The sequence below is a fragment of the Paramormyrops kingsleyae genome, chromosome 22 (assembly GCF_048594095.1).
Source record: "Paramormyrops kingsleyae isolate MSU_618 chromosome 22, PKINGS_0.4, whole genome shotgun sequence".
Lineage (NCBI taxonomy): Eukaryota > Metazoa > Chordata > Actinopteri > Osteoglossiformes > Mormyridae > Paramormyrops > Paramormyrops kingsleyae.
Genome location: NC_132818.1, coordinates 17,696,228 through 17,708,239, shown reverse-complemented (window position 1 = coordinate 17,708,239; position 12,012 = coordinate 17,696,228). Strand labels below are relative to the sequence as shown.

The 12,012-nt window shown below is 48.6% G+C and overlaps 1 protein-coding gene across 7 annotated transcripts in view; it reads left to right on the top strand.

Annotated features, from left to right (window-relative positions):
* The window catches only part of LOC111852861 (serine/threonine-protein kinase LMTK1-like), a 31,176-nt gene that overhangs the window by 16,302 nt on the left and 2,862 nt on the right, over positions 1 to 12,012 (top strand). For 2 of the 7 annotated variants that reach the window (XM_023829192.2, XM_023829191.2), the window contains 9 exons: positions 1,992 to 2,133; positions 5,523 to 5,644; positions 5,752 to 5,870; positions 6,225 to 6,312; positions 6,439 to 6,572; positions 7,195 to 7,279; positions 7,582 to 7,703; positions 7,961 to 8,110; positions 8,569 to 11,965. In XM_023829192.2, coding sequence (XP_023684960.1) covers positions 1,992 to 2,133; positions 5,523 to 5,644; positions 5,752 to 5,870; positions 6,225 to 6,312; positions 6,439 to 6,572; positions 7,195 to 7,279; positions 7,582 to 7,703; positions 7,961 to 8,110; positions 8,569 to 11,965 — 4,359 coding nt within the window. Of the gene's footprint in view, positions 1 to 416; positions 827 to 1,991; positions 2,134 to 5,522; positions 5,645 to 5,751; positions 5,914 to 6,224; positions 6,313 to 6,438; positions 6,573 to 7,194; positions 7,280 to 7,581; positions 7,704 to 7,960; positions 8,111 to 8,568; positions 11,966 to 12,012 lie in introns of those variants that run through there. The other 5 variants (XM_023829196.2, XM_023829195.2, XM_023829193.2 and 2 more) reach the window with 5 other exon arrangements.

The following is a 12,012-nucleotide window of genomic DNA, read 5'->3' as shown; positions in this document are numbered from 1 at the left end:
AGGGAGGGAGTGTGTGTGTATATATGTGTGTGTGTGAGAGAGAGAGAGAGAGTGATATCATCAGCGCAGAATGTTAATATCCTCATCTCTGGTTTCTTTCGGAGTGGTGTAATGTTTCCTGTTTGTTGTGAGGGTTCTCTCTTGGCTTTTCCCCTCGTACCCGCGTTCAAAACAGCTCCGGGATTCGTGCTCTTGTGCTGGGACATCAAGTCTTTCTCTCTCTCTGTCTTTCCATCTCTGCCTCTGTCTCAGTATCTCTTGCACTGTCTATCTGTCTGTCCGTCTCTCTTCTGGCAGTGCCGAGTTCTAATGGGGGAGCATCTCGAACGCTCTAGAACATTCCCCCACCCAGGGGTGAGACAATGGCCTTCTATCTGGGAGGTGGGGTTGAGGGGTGGGTGGGTGGGGGGGTCACCGGCTGGCTGCAGGCTTCACGGTTGGTGGGGCCGCTTCAGCATTCTGTGGCTATAAAAGCTGGCCTTGCGACACCCCCCCCCTTCGGCGGGACTCGGGGAGGGCAGGATGTGTACGCTGGACTCGGGGAAGCGTGGAAGGTGCCGGGGTCGGACCCCGCAGGGCCCCTCTGAAGAGCCAACGTTGAAGCCCGGTGAGGGTAGGGGGTTTCTCCTGATCTCGCGCAGGGGTACGGGAGTCGAAGACGGCACCAGGTGGCATCTTGAAACGCAAGGGTTGTAGCTTGAGGGTCGCGGCTCAGTAGTCAGGCGGCTCTCGACCCCAGAAGCCCTTGTAATGGAGCTGTGTTTGAGGTCAATATGGAACATAAAGGAGCCCACAAGGAATAAAATGTGGTCGGCATAGACAAATGGTAAGTAAAAGGCTGGTCTTGCTATGGGAATAAGTTCATTAGCTGTGAAATACTGTAAATCTAACCTCGAAGTACCATGAGCATGTACTGTCAATGTGTCCTGCATGGATGTCGGACGTTTTTTAAGGCGATGGTGTTTCTGTTAGTTAAGCAAGGTTCCTGGATCTGTCTCCATGTGCAGATGTCAGCGAAACTGTACTTTCTTTCTTCAACAACAGTCGTCTGGTTGACGGTTTTGGGTATGAACTCTACTTTCCGCTTTGGTTGACTGGGAAGCCTGCGGGAGTCTTTGCGATGCTGCATGCGCTTTCTGCGGCAGAAGGGTTATCGTGTTGATGGATAGATTCATTTATTTATTGATTTTCAGATTTATTGTTTGACATCTTGTTGGAAGAGGAGCTGCAATTTCCTGTGTACTTAGCATATGATTGATAGGCATGTGGCAAGGGGAAGCGGATGGAAATTATCCCTAGTTCTCTATATGCCAAACAGAGAGAGGGGAAAAAAGGGAATATCAATGAAAATCTGGTTTGCAGGTTTTTTTTGTCTTGCTGTGAACATTTCATTCACCAAAGCAATACAGTATGCTTCTAGAGCAGATCATTGAGTTTCTGATGGTACTTTGATGGTATAGAGTAACTGAGAAGATCCACAATAAATGCAACTGATGTGTGCAGTTTGGTGGGAAATGCATTTGTGACACAGAGCAATAAGTGGGACCAGAAGCCACACTAGGACTGTGTGAAGCTCTTTTATTCAAGACGCCCCACCAGGGACAGGATGGAGTGGAAAGGGGTGCGGGGGGTGAGGTCGAGGAGGTCGCAGTTTTCCATTATGACTGTAATGGATGAATTTAGAAGAATATTTGATTCTGAATATTTCCAGCATGGTATCTCGTTCTTTTTGTTCCCACTGGACAGGAGAAAATCAGTTGTAAACAGAGGGTCTACATCTTCAGAAGTTTCAAGAGTCAGGAGGTCACGCCTTGGCGTCCCTGAGCACAGCAGTGCTCCATCTTGCCCTCATACCACCGACCAATGATTGGCCTGGTATATCTTGGCTCTGTTTTGCTCGTCGACATCATAACTGTGTCTCTTTTGTCTCTGCACCTCTTCCCCCACCTCCTTCCTTCCATCACCCTGCCCCCAACCCCCCCTACCGCAAGGAGTTTGACAACACGGAGGGTGAGGAATACCAGACGGACCTCTCAGCCGTCGGCTCCCCCGCGTCACAGACGGACCCTGAGGTTTACGTCCTGCCTCTGACTGAGGTGTCAGTCCCTGTGTCCAAGCAGCCGAGCAGATCAGGTAAGATTCTCCAGCGTTACTCCTACACCAGCATCACCCGGAGAGACCATGTCCTCTCGGTCCATCAGCTTGTCTTGTGGCACCTGTGAAACGGGCAGCTAGATGTCTAAAAATGCATGTGGTGTATGAACTGCCCACACGACTCATGAGAGGTTGCAGAAGAAGAGAAGTGGATTCTAATGGTAGCAGTGCTATCTTGTGAAGGTAAAGTAGCGTAGTAGAGTATTTGAGACAAGAGAGGACTACATATACCATACATATGACTAGATGAAAAGAATCACAGGTACAAAATACTAGCGGAAGTGACGTAACTAGAATAAGAACATGCAGGTACCCATCGACTTACATCTGGGTTACGTTCCAGAAGTGATGATGTAAGTCATTTTGGAAGTATCTCGATCATTATTGGGGAGATGTTAAGTATTCTGTAAAACACAAGATACTGTATCACACACGTTTTAATTAATGTCGCACGCATGGTAAGATATCTCCACTAACGCCCACTACGTCTGCTTCGGACACCTCGATTGGACGTTACTCGATAGGACGCAAGTCGACGGACCACTGTATTGTGTAGGGTGCTACTGCATGTAATGGAAACGGCAGGGAGGGACAGAGCGTAGCAGGCTAACTGGAATGCGCTAACTTGGGAATCCTGTCAGCACGGGAAGCTGGCATGAGGGCGGCTGTGAAAGCAGCATCATCTCTAGGCAGCGATGACTCACTGAGTGCCGATGGTGGGTGCAGGGTGGAGGGGGGGGGGGGCGGTATGGAAGTCGGGGCTGATGTAAATTTCTGTTTGAGGAGAGAAGCAGTGATTGGTGGAGGGGGAGTCTCTCAGCTAGCCAATCTCTGGTAAATCCTATAAGTAAGGCTGCATGACTGGTGCAGGTGTTGTGGGCTGAGAAGGAAAGGGGTGGGGCAGTGGTATTTATTTTTGTGGAATGGTGGGGGGGGGCTCATCGGCGGCCGACTTCTGCTTCCTCCCACTCGTCCCCAAGGTCTTAGACCTTCCCGCGGAGCGCGATCATCGCGATCCACCCCGATGCAGCTGGGCAGATGAGAGATTTCCACATCTGGTTGGTTTTACGTCCAATACGGCGCGGAATAGCATTTCAGTTATTTTGCTTCCACGCTCTGAAAACGATTCCTGTCTCTTTGTCTCAAAGTCATGATAAGGAAATGAGCTGACAGAACAGGAAGGTGGCATTTCACATTTGAACGCTCCATGATAACACTTGTCTGTGTATTTATGTTTTAAATGCTTGCTAGGACTGGTATCCGATCTTGCTCCTCTTATGTTCCTTTACATATAGACACACAGTGATACAGTATCTGCTCCATCTCTGTCAAACACATACACACAGTCCACTTATTCAGATCTTTGTGGGGACTCTCCATTCATTTCTATGGGCATAACCCTAATCCCAACTATGACGACCTTAATCCCTACCCAGCCCTAACCTTAACCATAAGTAACCAAATAAAATACAAGACTTTTGGCTATTTTAGATTTTTGATTGCATTCACAGATTTCTATAAAATTGACTTTCCCTTTGTGGGGACCGAAAAAAAAAATGTCCCCACAAGATAAAAAGCTATGGATTTCTATCGCGTTGTGGAGAAATCTGGTCCCCACAATGTAATAATTATAAAGGCGCACACAGACAGGCACAGACACACACTGACAGTGGTAGCAGCTGTCAGTAGGCCTCAGCGGCGCTGGCTGTGTGTGTCTGTGCCTGTCTGTGGCTGTGTGTGTGTGTGCAGTCCAGGCTATAGCCTTGTGAGGACTCCTCTGCTTGCACTGGCCCACGCCGTTGGTTTCATGTTCGAGGACGGGGTCCGCCTGGTGCCTGACCCCCATGTTGGAATGCCACAAGTAGGATGGGGGAGGGAAATAAAAAGAGACACCACTATGTCCCTTTTAGTGGGTGGGTGGATGGGTGGGGTGGGAGGGGGGTGTCATCACCATGACAACCACCGCCTGGAACAGCAGTGATCCAGAGAATAAGCCCGCTCTGTGTGCCAGTGTCCCGGTACGGGACGGCGCTGGGGGCTGGACAAAGGGTGCGATTCTTGCGGAGCACACCCGCGTGATTGCCGGCCCTTGGAGCATGGTGCGGAGGTGCGGCTGGAAGAGACAGAACAGGGATGGGACTGTGAGTCCCCGGGGGGTTGGGTGTGGGGGGGCAGGGTGCATCATAGCGACTGGGGGAGGGTGGACAAATGACACAGGCACTATTGGTGCTCACAGAGCTCCGTTTGTCTGTCTTTCCCACGGAAAATGCTAATTTCCCCCATACTTGGGATGACAATAAGCGCTTATTGTGATATTACCCTTGTCCAGAGAGAGTGGTGCCGTGCTGCATTCGCATGCACACCGGGGAACCCAGGCAAGGTCCGTCCCAGAGTCACTGGTCTGTGCATCCGCCAATTGCCGAGAGGGGAAGCACATCTGGACATTTAGGGTGGGGCTGTGATTTTACCAAGCAGGCAGCTGAATCCAGTAAAACATTTAGTAACTTGAAGAGATTTACTTGGTCCTGTGTTTCACGGACACTGTTGGTGGCGGCTTCTCCGTTTGGCCTGAAACTAGGAGAAAACTTGTCCGCGGTGTTTACACATGTAATACATACCTTCATAATGCATAATAAGAGTCAGCATAAGCCATTATAATGCATTATGGAGATATGATGGAGGTGCATTATAGATGAAAGCTTCACAGAGTATTCATAATGCGTAAAAAACATGGCTATAATTTGTTATGCCTGTTTATAAATAGTTATAACCGTGTTCATGATACTGTATGAATGCATTAAAAGGCATTATGACGGTATCTATAATGCATTATATATCAGAGCTTTAAGTAAAGTGCCACCAATGTTCCTTTCAACTCTTTCATTAGATAAATCTAGAAGATATCTTGAAGTAATTTTATTTTCATGTCAGGTTGTAGGTTTTACTTGGTAAGCTTAACACTAGCGTTCTGTTTATTTATATATCTTCTCTCCACTGAAAAGTTACAGTTATATCGACATACATGACCCACAACTAGACTAGGACTACTGTATGTGTGTGTGCCTCTGCCTGTATTTTGTACAGCGATTCTCACCTGTGTGAATTCAATATAGTGCCATTTGGGTTTCTGTGAAGAGCCTGGAAATGACTTGGAGACTTGCAGCAGTCAGGACTCTCATCCGATTAGTAACACAGTTGCATCCACTCCATTGCCTGATCCCTTAATACATTACTGTTCGCTACATGAAGTGCTATCAGTGCCGATGTATCATCTCTGGTAGGGTCATAGGTTTACCTTAAGTAGCATTTGCAAGCATGTGTTTGTGACTGGAGGTCTCTGGCTGGTATGGTGGATCTCTGGGTTTCAGTGCTTCGTCTAAGCAGCCCCTACTTTGTTGACCCGTATCCAGTTCAGCTGCTGAAGTCATCGGACCTGGGGCGCCATAGTCTGCTGTACCTCAAGGAGATCGGCCATGGCTGGTTTGGCAAGGTGAGGCACGCCGTGCTGATGCTGCATTTGTGGCACATTCAGGCAACATAGTGATAATCTCAGCAATCTCTCTCTTTCTATTTGCTGTGGTTCCACGTCGGCTTCAGGTTCTGCTGGGGGAGGTCAACGCGGGTCACAGTGCCACCCAAGTGGTGGTTAGGGAGTTGAAGGCCAGTGCCAGCATCCAGGAGCAGATGAGGTTCTTGGAGGAGGTCCAGCCCTATCGGTCTGCACTTCACCTTGTCTTGTCCCCATCCATCATCACAATGGTTTGGCTACTATGTAATGCAAATATAATGAGATGCCAGTTTAGCGTAATAGTTAAAGTAATGGACTTAGGTGGAAGGTTGCAGATTTGATTTATGCTGCTGTATAATTGTCAAAATCATAAGTCACCTTGAATTATGTGCCAACTAAACAGATAAATGTAAATTAATACGCAGACATAATTCATAAAAACTGTGGAAAATCAATTAAGGTCACAGCCTTGAAAACAGGAGGCAGAGTGACGGAAAGCAGTGCAGAGCTCATATGTATGAGGTTGGCCAGTTGGTCTACATGTTCCTCCTCTCCTTCTCAGAGCCCTCCAGCACCCTGCCCTTCTGCAGTGCTTGGCACAATGTTCCGAGGTCACCCCGTACCTGCTGGTCATGGAGTTCTGCCCGCTGGTGAGTGCAGAGTTTCAGGATGTTTCTGAGGAAGTGGGACTTTTCCACCCTGCCCCCCTTCCCAGTGGTCTGGCAGTTATGCTAGCTACGCCAACTAGCGTGTCACCAGTTTCCTGCTCATCGTAGGGGGACATGAAGGGCTACCTGCGTAGCTGCCGGGCGACTGACTCGATGACCCCTGACCCCTTGATTCTCCAGCGAATTGCATGCGAGATCGCCTCTGGTCTTCTGCATCTCCACAAATACAGCTACATTCACAGGTAGGTCAACCGTTCCAGTCTTCTGTATTCCATTTTTGTTCCACTAACTTCTGACATATTCATTACCATCAAAAGTCACTGCACGAAGCACAATTAATTCTGAGGACCCTTGTAGGGTTTCTCCATGCCCAAACTGCTCTGAATTCGCTCCAGGCAGCATACCTGAGCTGCATCGTTCTCAGAAAGCCCCAGATCTGGCTACCAATTGGTCAGTCCCTGTAACAATATCCTGGTGCTGCCTGAGTAGGTCTGGAAAACTCCAGCATCAGTGATTTTGTTGCTGGGGTTGAACACTGCCATCATCGCCGTGGATGCGTCCGTTGGATTTCTCGTCTTTGGTTTTCAGCTGCATTAATACGTAGCTTGAGAGAGGTGGGAGAAGAAGATGGGCATTGCTTTGCAGTACGGTCCTAGATATCTGGCTCCACACGTTATTAGCTTTACTGCTAAAGTTTGCTTATGAGGGACCAGCCTGATTGTTTGCTCTCTCATATGGCCTCAGCTATGTGTAGGATTGTGGAAGAGAGTCAGGCTGCCGTCCTTTTCCAGTGTCTCTGGTGTCATTAGTCACTGTCACCACCTCTACTCCCCTCTCCCCCCAAAATCTGATATCATCCTGCAGTGACTTAGCCTTGAGGAACTGTCTGCTGACTGCAGATATGACAGTGAAGATCGGGGACTACGGCCTCTCCCACGAAAAGTACAAAGTAAGTGTGATCAGACAGACAAATCACATTTGTGGTACGAGAAACAGATAATGCAGGCCCTATTTTTTCGAGTTGATATAACAAATAGAGAACAACTGCACAAAAGTAACTTCATTCTTTAATCTGAAATGTTGAAATTTATTGAAAAATGTAACACTGATGAGTAATAATATGTTAAATCCCACATGGTGGCATTAATGGTTGAAATGCACCATTTGGGATGGGCCCATTGCTGTAGGGTCAAGATAGGGTCAAGGTGTCACCATTGGGTAACCTTGAACATCTCTGATGACAACTTTAAGGATGACTACTTCGTGACACCGGATCAGCTGTGGGTCCCCCTTCGTTGGATTGCCCCAGAGATTGTTGATGAGGTCCATGGCAACCTGTTGACGGTGGACCAGACCAAGTCCAGCAATGTCTGGTAAAGACGGGGGAGGAGAGCCAAGGGAATTGTGTGCTGTTTGTTATAGTCAAGCCATATTCACACCTTGCTTTCAGGAGGGGATCCACAGGGTGGATTCTTTTCTGTTGAAGGAGGATTAGCTATGGCTTTATTTCCTAGAGAAGGGTAGATGAATAGGAGTGAATCACTGCATGACAAGTCGATGTAGTCTAGCTGGTGGCATCTTCAGTTGACCAGCAAATCTTACAGTAGGGTTGCATGTTTGGACTTTGCAGGTCTCTGGGCGTGACAATCTGGGAGCTCTTTGAGCTGGGCAACCAGCCGTACAGGCATTACTCAGACAGACAGGTGCTCACCTATGCCGTGAAGGAGCAGCAGCTGAGACTGCCAAAACCCCTGCTTAAGATTCCGCTTTCTGAACGCTGGTGAGTGACCCGTCTGAAATCCTGGTCCAGTGGCACGTAGGCAAATCAGATGTCCAGGTTAATTCACAGAGCTGAAGTGGCAGACATACACGGAAAAAATGTAATTAATGCGAGTATTCACGAATACCTGCTGGTCCAGTTAAGGGCTATATGAGTAGTCCTGACTGACACTGTTGTTCACTGCAACAGAAAAAGGGCAAGTCATTCAGCTCTACTGATTCCATAGTAGGTCTGAACAACTAAGTCATTCTAATCAAGTGATGGAATAACCTTTCTCTCATATTAAGAACATTCTGCTGATATAAACAGAGCTTATTCCACTCATTCGCTTTCACCCATGATTTCTTGGTAGATCCTCAGTGACCAATTCACATTAATGGCATTCTGAAAACCACGTGAGCTGTTATTAAGAATTAAAAATTAATTTCCCTTCCACCCCATGTCTGGTTTGGGATCAGGTATGAGGTGATGCAGTTCTGCTGGCTGCAGCCTGACCAGAGACCCACTGCTGAAGAAGTACATCTACTGCTGGGCTACCTGTGCGCCAAGGGCTCCAGTGAAGGGGAAGAGGAGTTTGAGGCGCGATGGAGCTCCATGAGGCCTGGTGCAGGTCATGGTGGTACCGAGGTAGCTGTGGAACTGGCCTCCTCCGCGTCGTCCTCCTTCCCCTTGCTGGAGAACTTCTCTGTGGGTGAAAGCTTCCCTGACGAATCAGGGGATGACATTCTGACGGTGACGGAAACCAGCCACGGGCTCAACTTTGAGTACAAGTGGGAGCAGATGCGCCACGAGCAGCCCTACTGTGCTTCCTCGACCAGTGGACGGCTGGGTCAAAGCAATCCCCTTTATCAGGACATCTATTATCCAACCAGAGGTGCAACGGACAGCTCTGGTGGTGATAGGAATGTCCTTGGGGTGTCCCCTTCTTTCTACAAGGCCAAGGAGCTGAATACCCCTGGGGTGGTGCCCGTTCTGAGTGCCCACAGTCCATCAGTGAGTAGCGAGTACTACATACGCATTGAAGAACCCGTTGAGTGCAACATTAACCTGGACTGTAGCCCAAGCTTTGAGGGGCATTTCAGTGGCATGCCAGGCAGTGGTGACTCTGGCAACTGCCCTGGTGAGGTCCAGGCGAATTCCTACTGGTCGGCAGGCACTCACAAAACTGATTCCTATGACTCTGACACCAGCCTGACTGTCTCTCCTACCATGGAGCCTCTGTTGAGGCGGGCATCTGGGGATAACTGGAATTCTGGACAACGGTTCTCCTACAAAGATGGCGAGGAAGAATACCACCAACATTCACCTGGAGGGACGGATAACCAGCTTCTAGAGGATTGCCCTACGGACACCCACCAGAATAGGTGGGGAATGCACAGCCTGTCCCAGGGGGTGAACGAGATAGGGAGCCCATTCACAATTTCCCCACCACTTTGTAGCCCCAAACTGGGGTATTGTGATCCTTACTTGGAAGGCAGACAGGGGTCCATTGAAAGTAAAAGTACAGCTATCGATGTTTACAACACAATGATGGGCTCCCTACAGAAGGCAACATCTGGACCATGTACTATCGACATTGACATAGAGACAGAAGAAAACCTGATCGTAGAGGAGCTTGAAAGCAGTTCTGGGGATGAGGCGTATTTGTTCACAGAAAAGGTGACCAGCAAATGGAGCTCAAACTGTTCTTCCAACAACAACCATTTGAACTTTGAGTGTGGGCCATGTGTTAGAGGAGTCCAAGAGACATGCGTGGACATTCACTACACTACAACTTTTCCAGATATGGGAAGCTCATGGCCCGAGATAGCAGAGGTTAAAGACATTCAACATTCAGCAATCAACCTACCCATACCTCTTCCTCATTCAGAAATTGCAGCTGAAATCTGTGGTGGTATCGCTCTCAATGAGGTCAACATTCAAGTCTTGGAAGAATGCGGACCGTATAGCCCTTTGTGCAATGAAGGAAACACAAGATCAGAGTCACTTGTTAATCTCCGGCAGATGGCAGAAAGTCCTCCATTTATTGATGCACTGATAAGCCCGACTGACAGAAACTTTAACTTTAACAGTCATTTAAATCAGGAAGACATAGAGATGCCTTGGGAGGAAAATAAGGAGATTCCATCTCCTTCAACAGGAGGCAGTGTTTTGTCTCTGACAGAACCATTGGACAGTCAGGGGGACTCAGAGCTAGGGAATGAAGAATCAAGGTCAAATGTCTTGGAATCAAACACAGCTGATGAAACAATTGAGCAAGCCGTAAATGCGATGAGTGTTAATGTCGTTCAGGCCAGCCCATCTGCCCTCTCCGAGAAGGCCCCATGCTCCCCTACCGACGTACCACAGGAGCCAGCATCGGAGAGCAGTCAGACTGCAGACAGTGGGTTGGAGGCCAGTTGCTTCAGTGTCAGCATGGTAGACATTGACAACTGCAGCGATGACGACGATGACATCACAGATGTCACATCTGGGATTTTCACGGACATTGTGGATTCGGTCGAGGTGACAGCTGATATCAATGTAACTATTAAGCACCACCAGAAAACCATAGAAACCCCAGACTCTGTAGATTCAGTTGACTTGCCCTCTGTCACAGGCTCCTGTGAGACATTCAGTCCTACATCCTTCTGCCCTTCTTCTCAGTCCAAAGCCCTAGATAGTGGGTATGACACAGAGAACAATGAGTCACCAGAATTCATCTTGAAGGACACTTCTGAGCCTCGGCTAATTGGGAGTCCAGTTTTGGGAGTAGTTGAGGCAGAGATGGTTCTTCAGGTAGATTTGGACAAAGGTGTAGATGCTGTGGTTTCCCTTTCAGCATCCAATAACACCAAAGTGGAACTGACTAGCTTGAGTGAGAAGAACCCATACAGGGATTCTGCCTACTTCTCGGACTATGACACTGAAAATGAGAGATGGTCACGGGAAGACGAAGGTGACTTTCCAGAAAAGTTAGGAGACAATGACCTTGCTGGCCAGGAAGCTGAGAAGGAGGACCTTTCCAGATATACAGGAACAGAGCAGTTCAGTCCTCATATTAAAGAAGGGGGCAAGCATTATTTTGAAGGTTTGGATAAAGGCAGGGACATTATAGAGTTTGATAACAAGCCAGAATCCAGTGCTTCCTCAGTTCCTGTCCTTTCTACCCTCTCTCCCTCCCCCCCTGAAATGGGGGGCTGCCTGACCAAAGAATCCTCTCAGGATGAGGGTTTGGGACTGGATTCTGAGCATTCTGGAGAGGATCAGTCCTCAGAATGCACCTCATCCTCATCCACGGTATCAACGGTGTCTTCCGCCCAGCAGGAATACTCTGCTTCAGGTGACCAGGTGAAGAAAGGCACAGAGGACTCCCCTGGGCCCTTGTCATCAAACTCCACCTCTGAAGATATTCCTGAGGAAGTCTTGAGAGAGCTTGAGGGTGACAAGGATGAACTAGTGCCGGATTGTACTGGGGCTGAGGAGAAGGTGGAAGTAGATGAGAATGGCTCATGGGGAACCTCTTCCAAAACACTGAAAAATCACACAGATGAAATGGGTCTTTCTGAAACGGTAGAGGACACAGTCCCTCTTGTGCCAATAGCGGATGGGGAAGATGCGGACGAGGAGGAGACAGATGACAGTGAGGAGTCGGACGAGGAGCTCGGCTGTTATAACATTCAGGAGCAGAGCGAGGAGAGCGATGAGGAGCTGCCAGCCGTGCCCATCGTGGTTAGCGACCGCAGCAACACCCGGCACCTCCGAAGCCTCCTCAAGATGCCCTCCCTGCTTACCGAGTCCTTCTGCGATGAGCTGGACCGGAAGAAGAAGGCGGTATCCTTCTTCGATGATGTCACCGTCTACTTGTTCGACCAGGTTTGTCAGCTAAAATACTTGCCCATGCAGCATTAAGGTATTCCGGA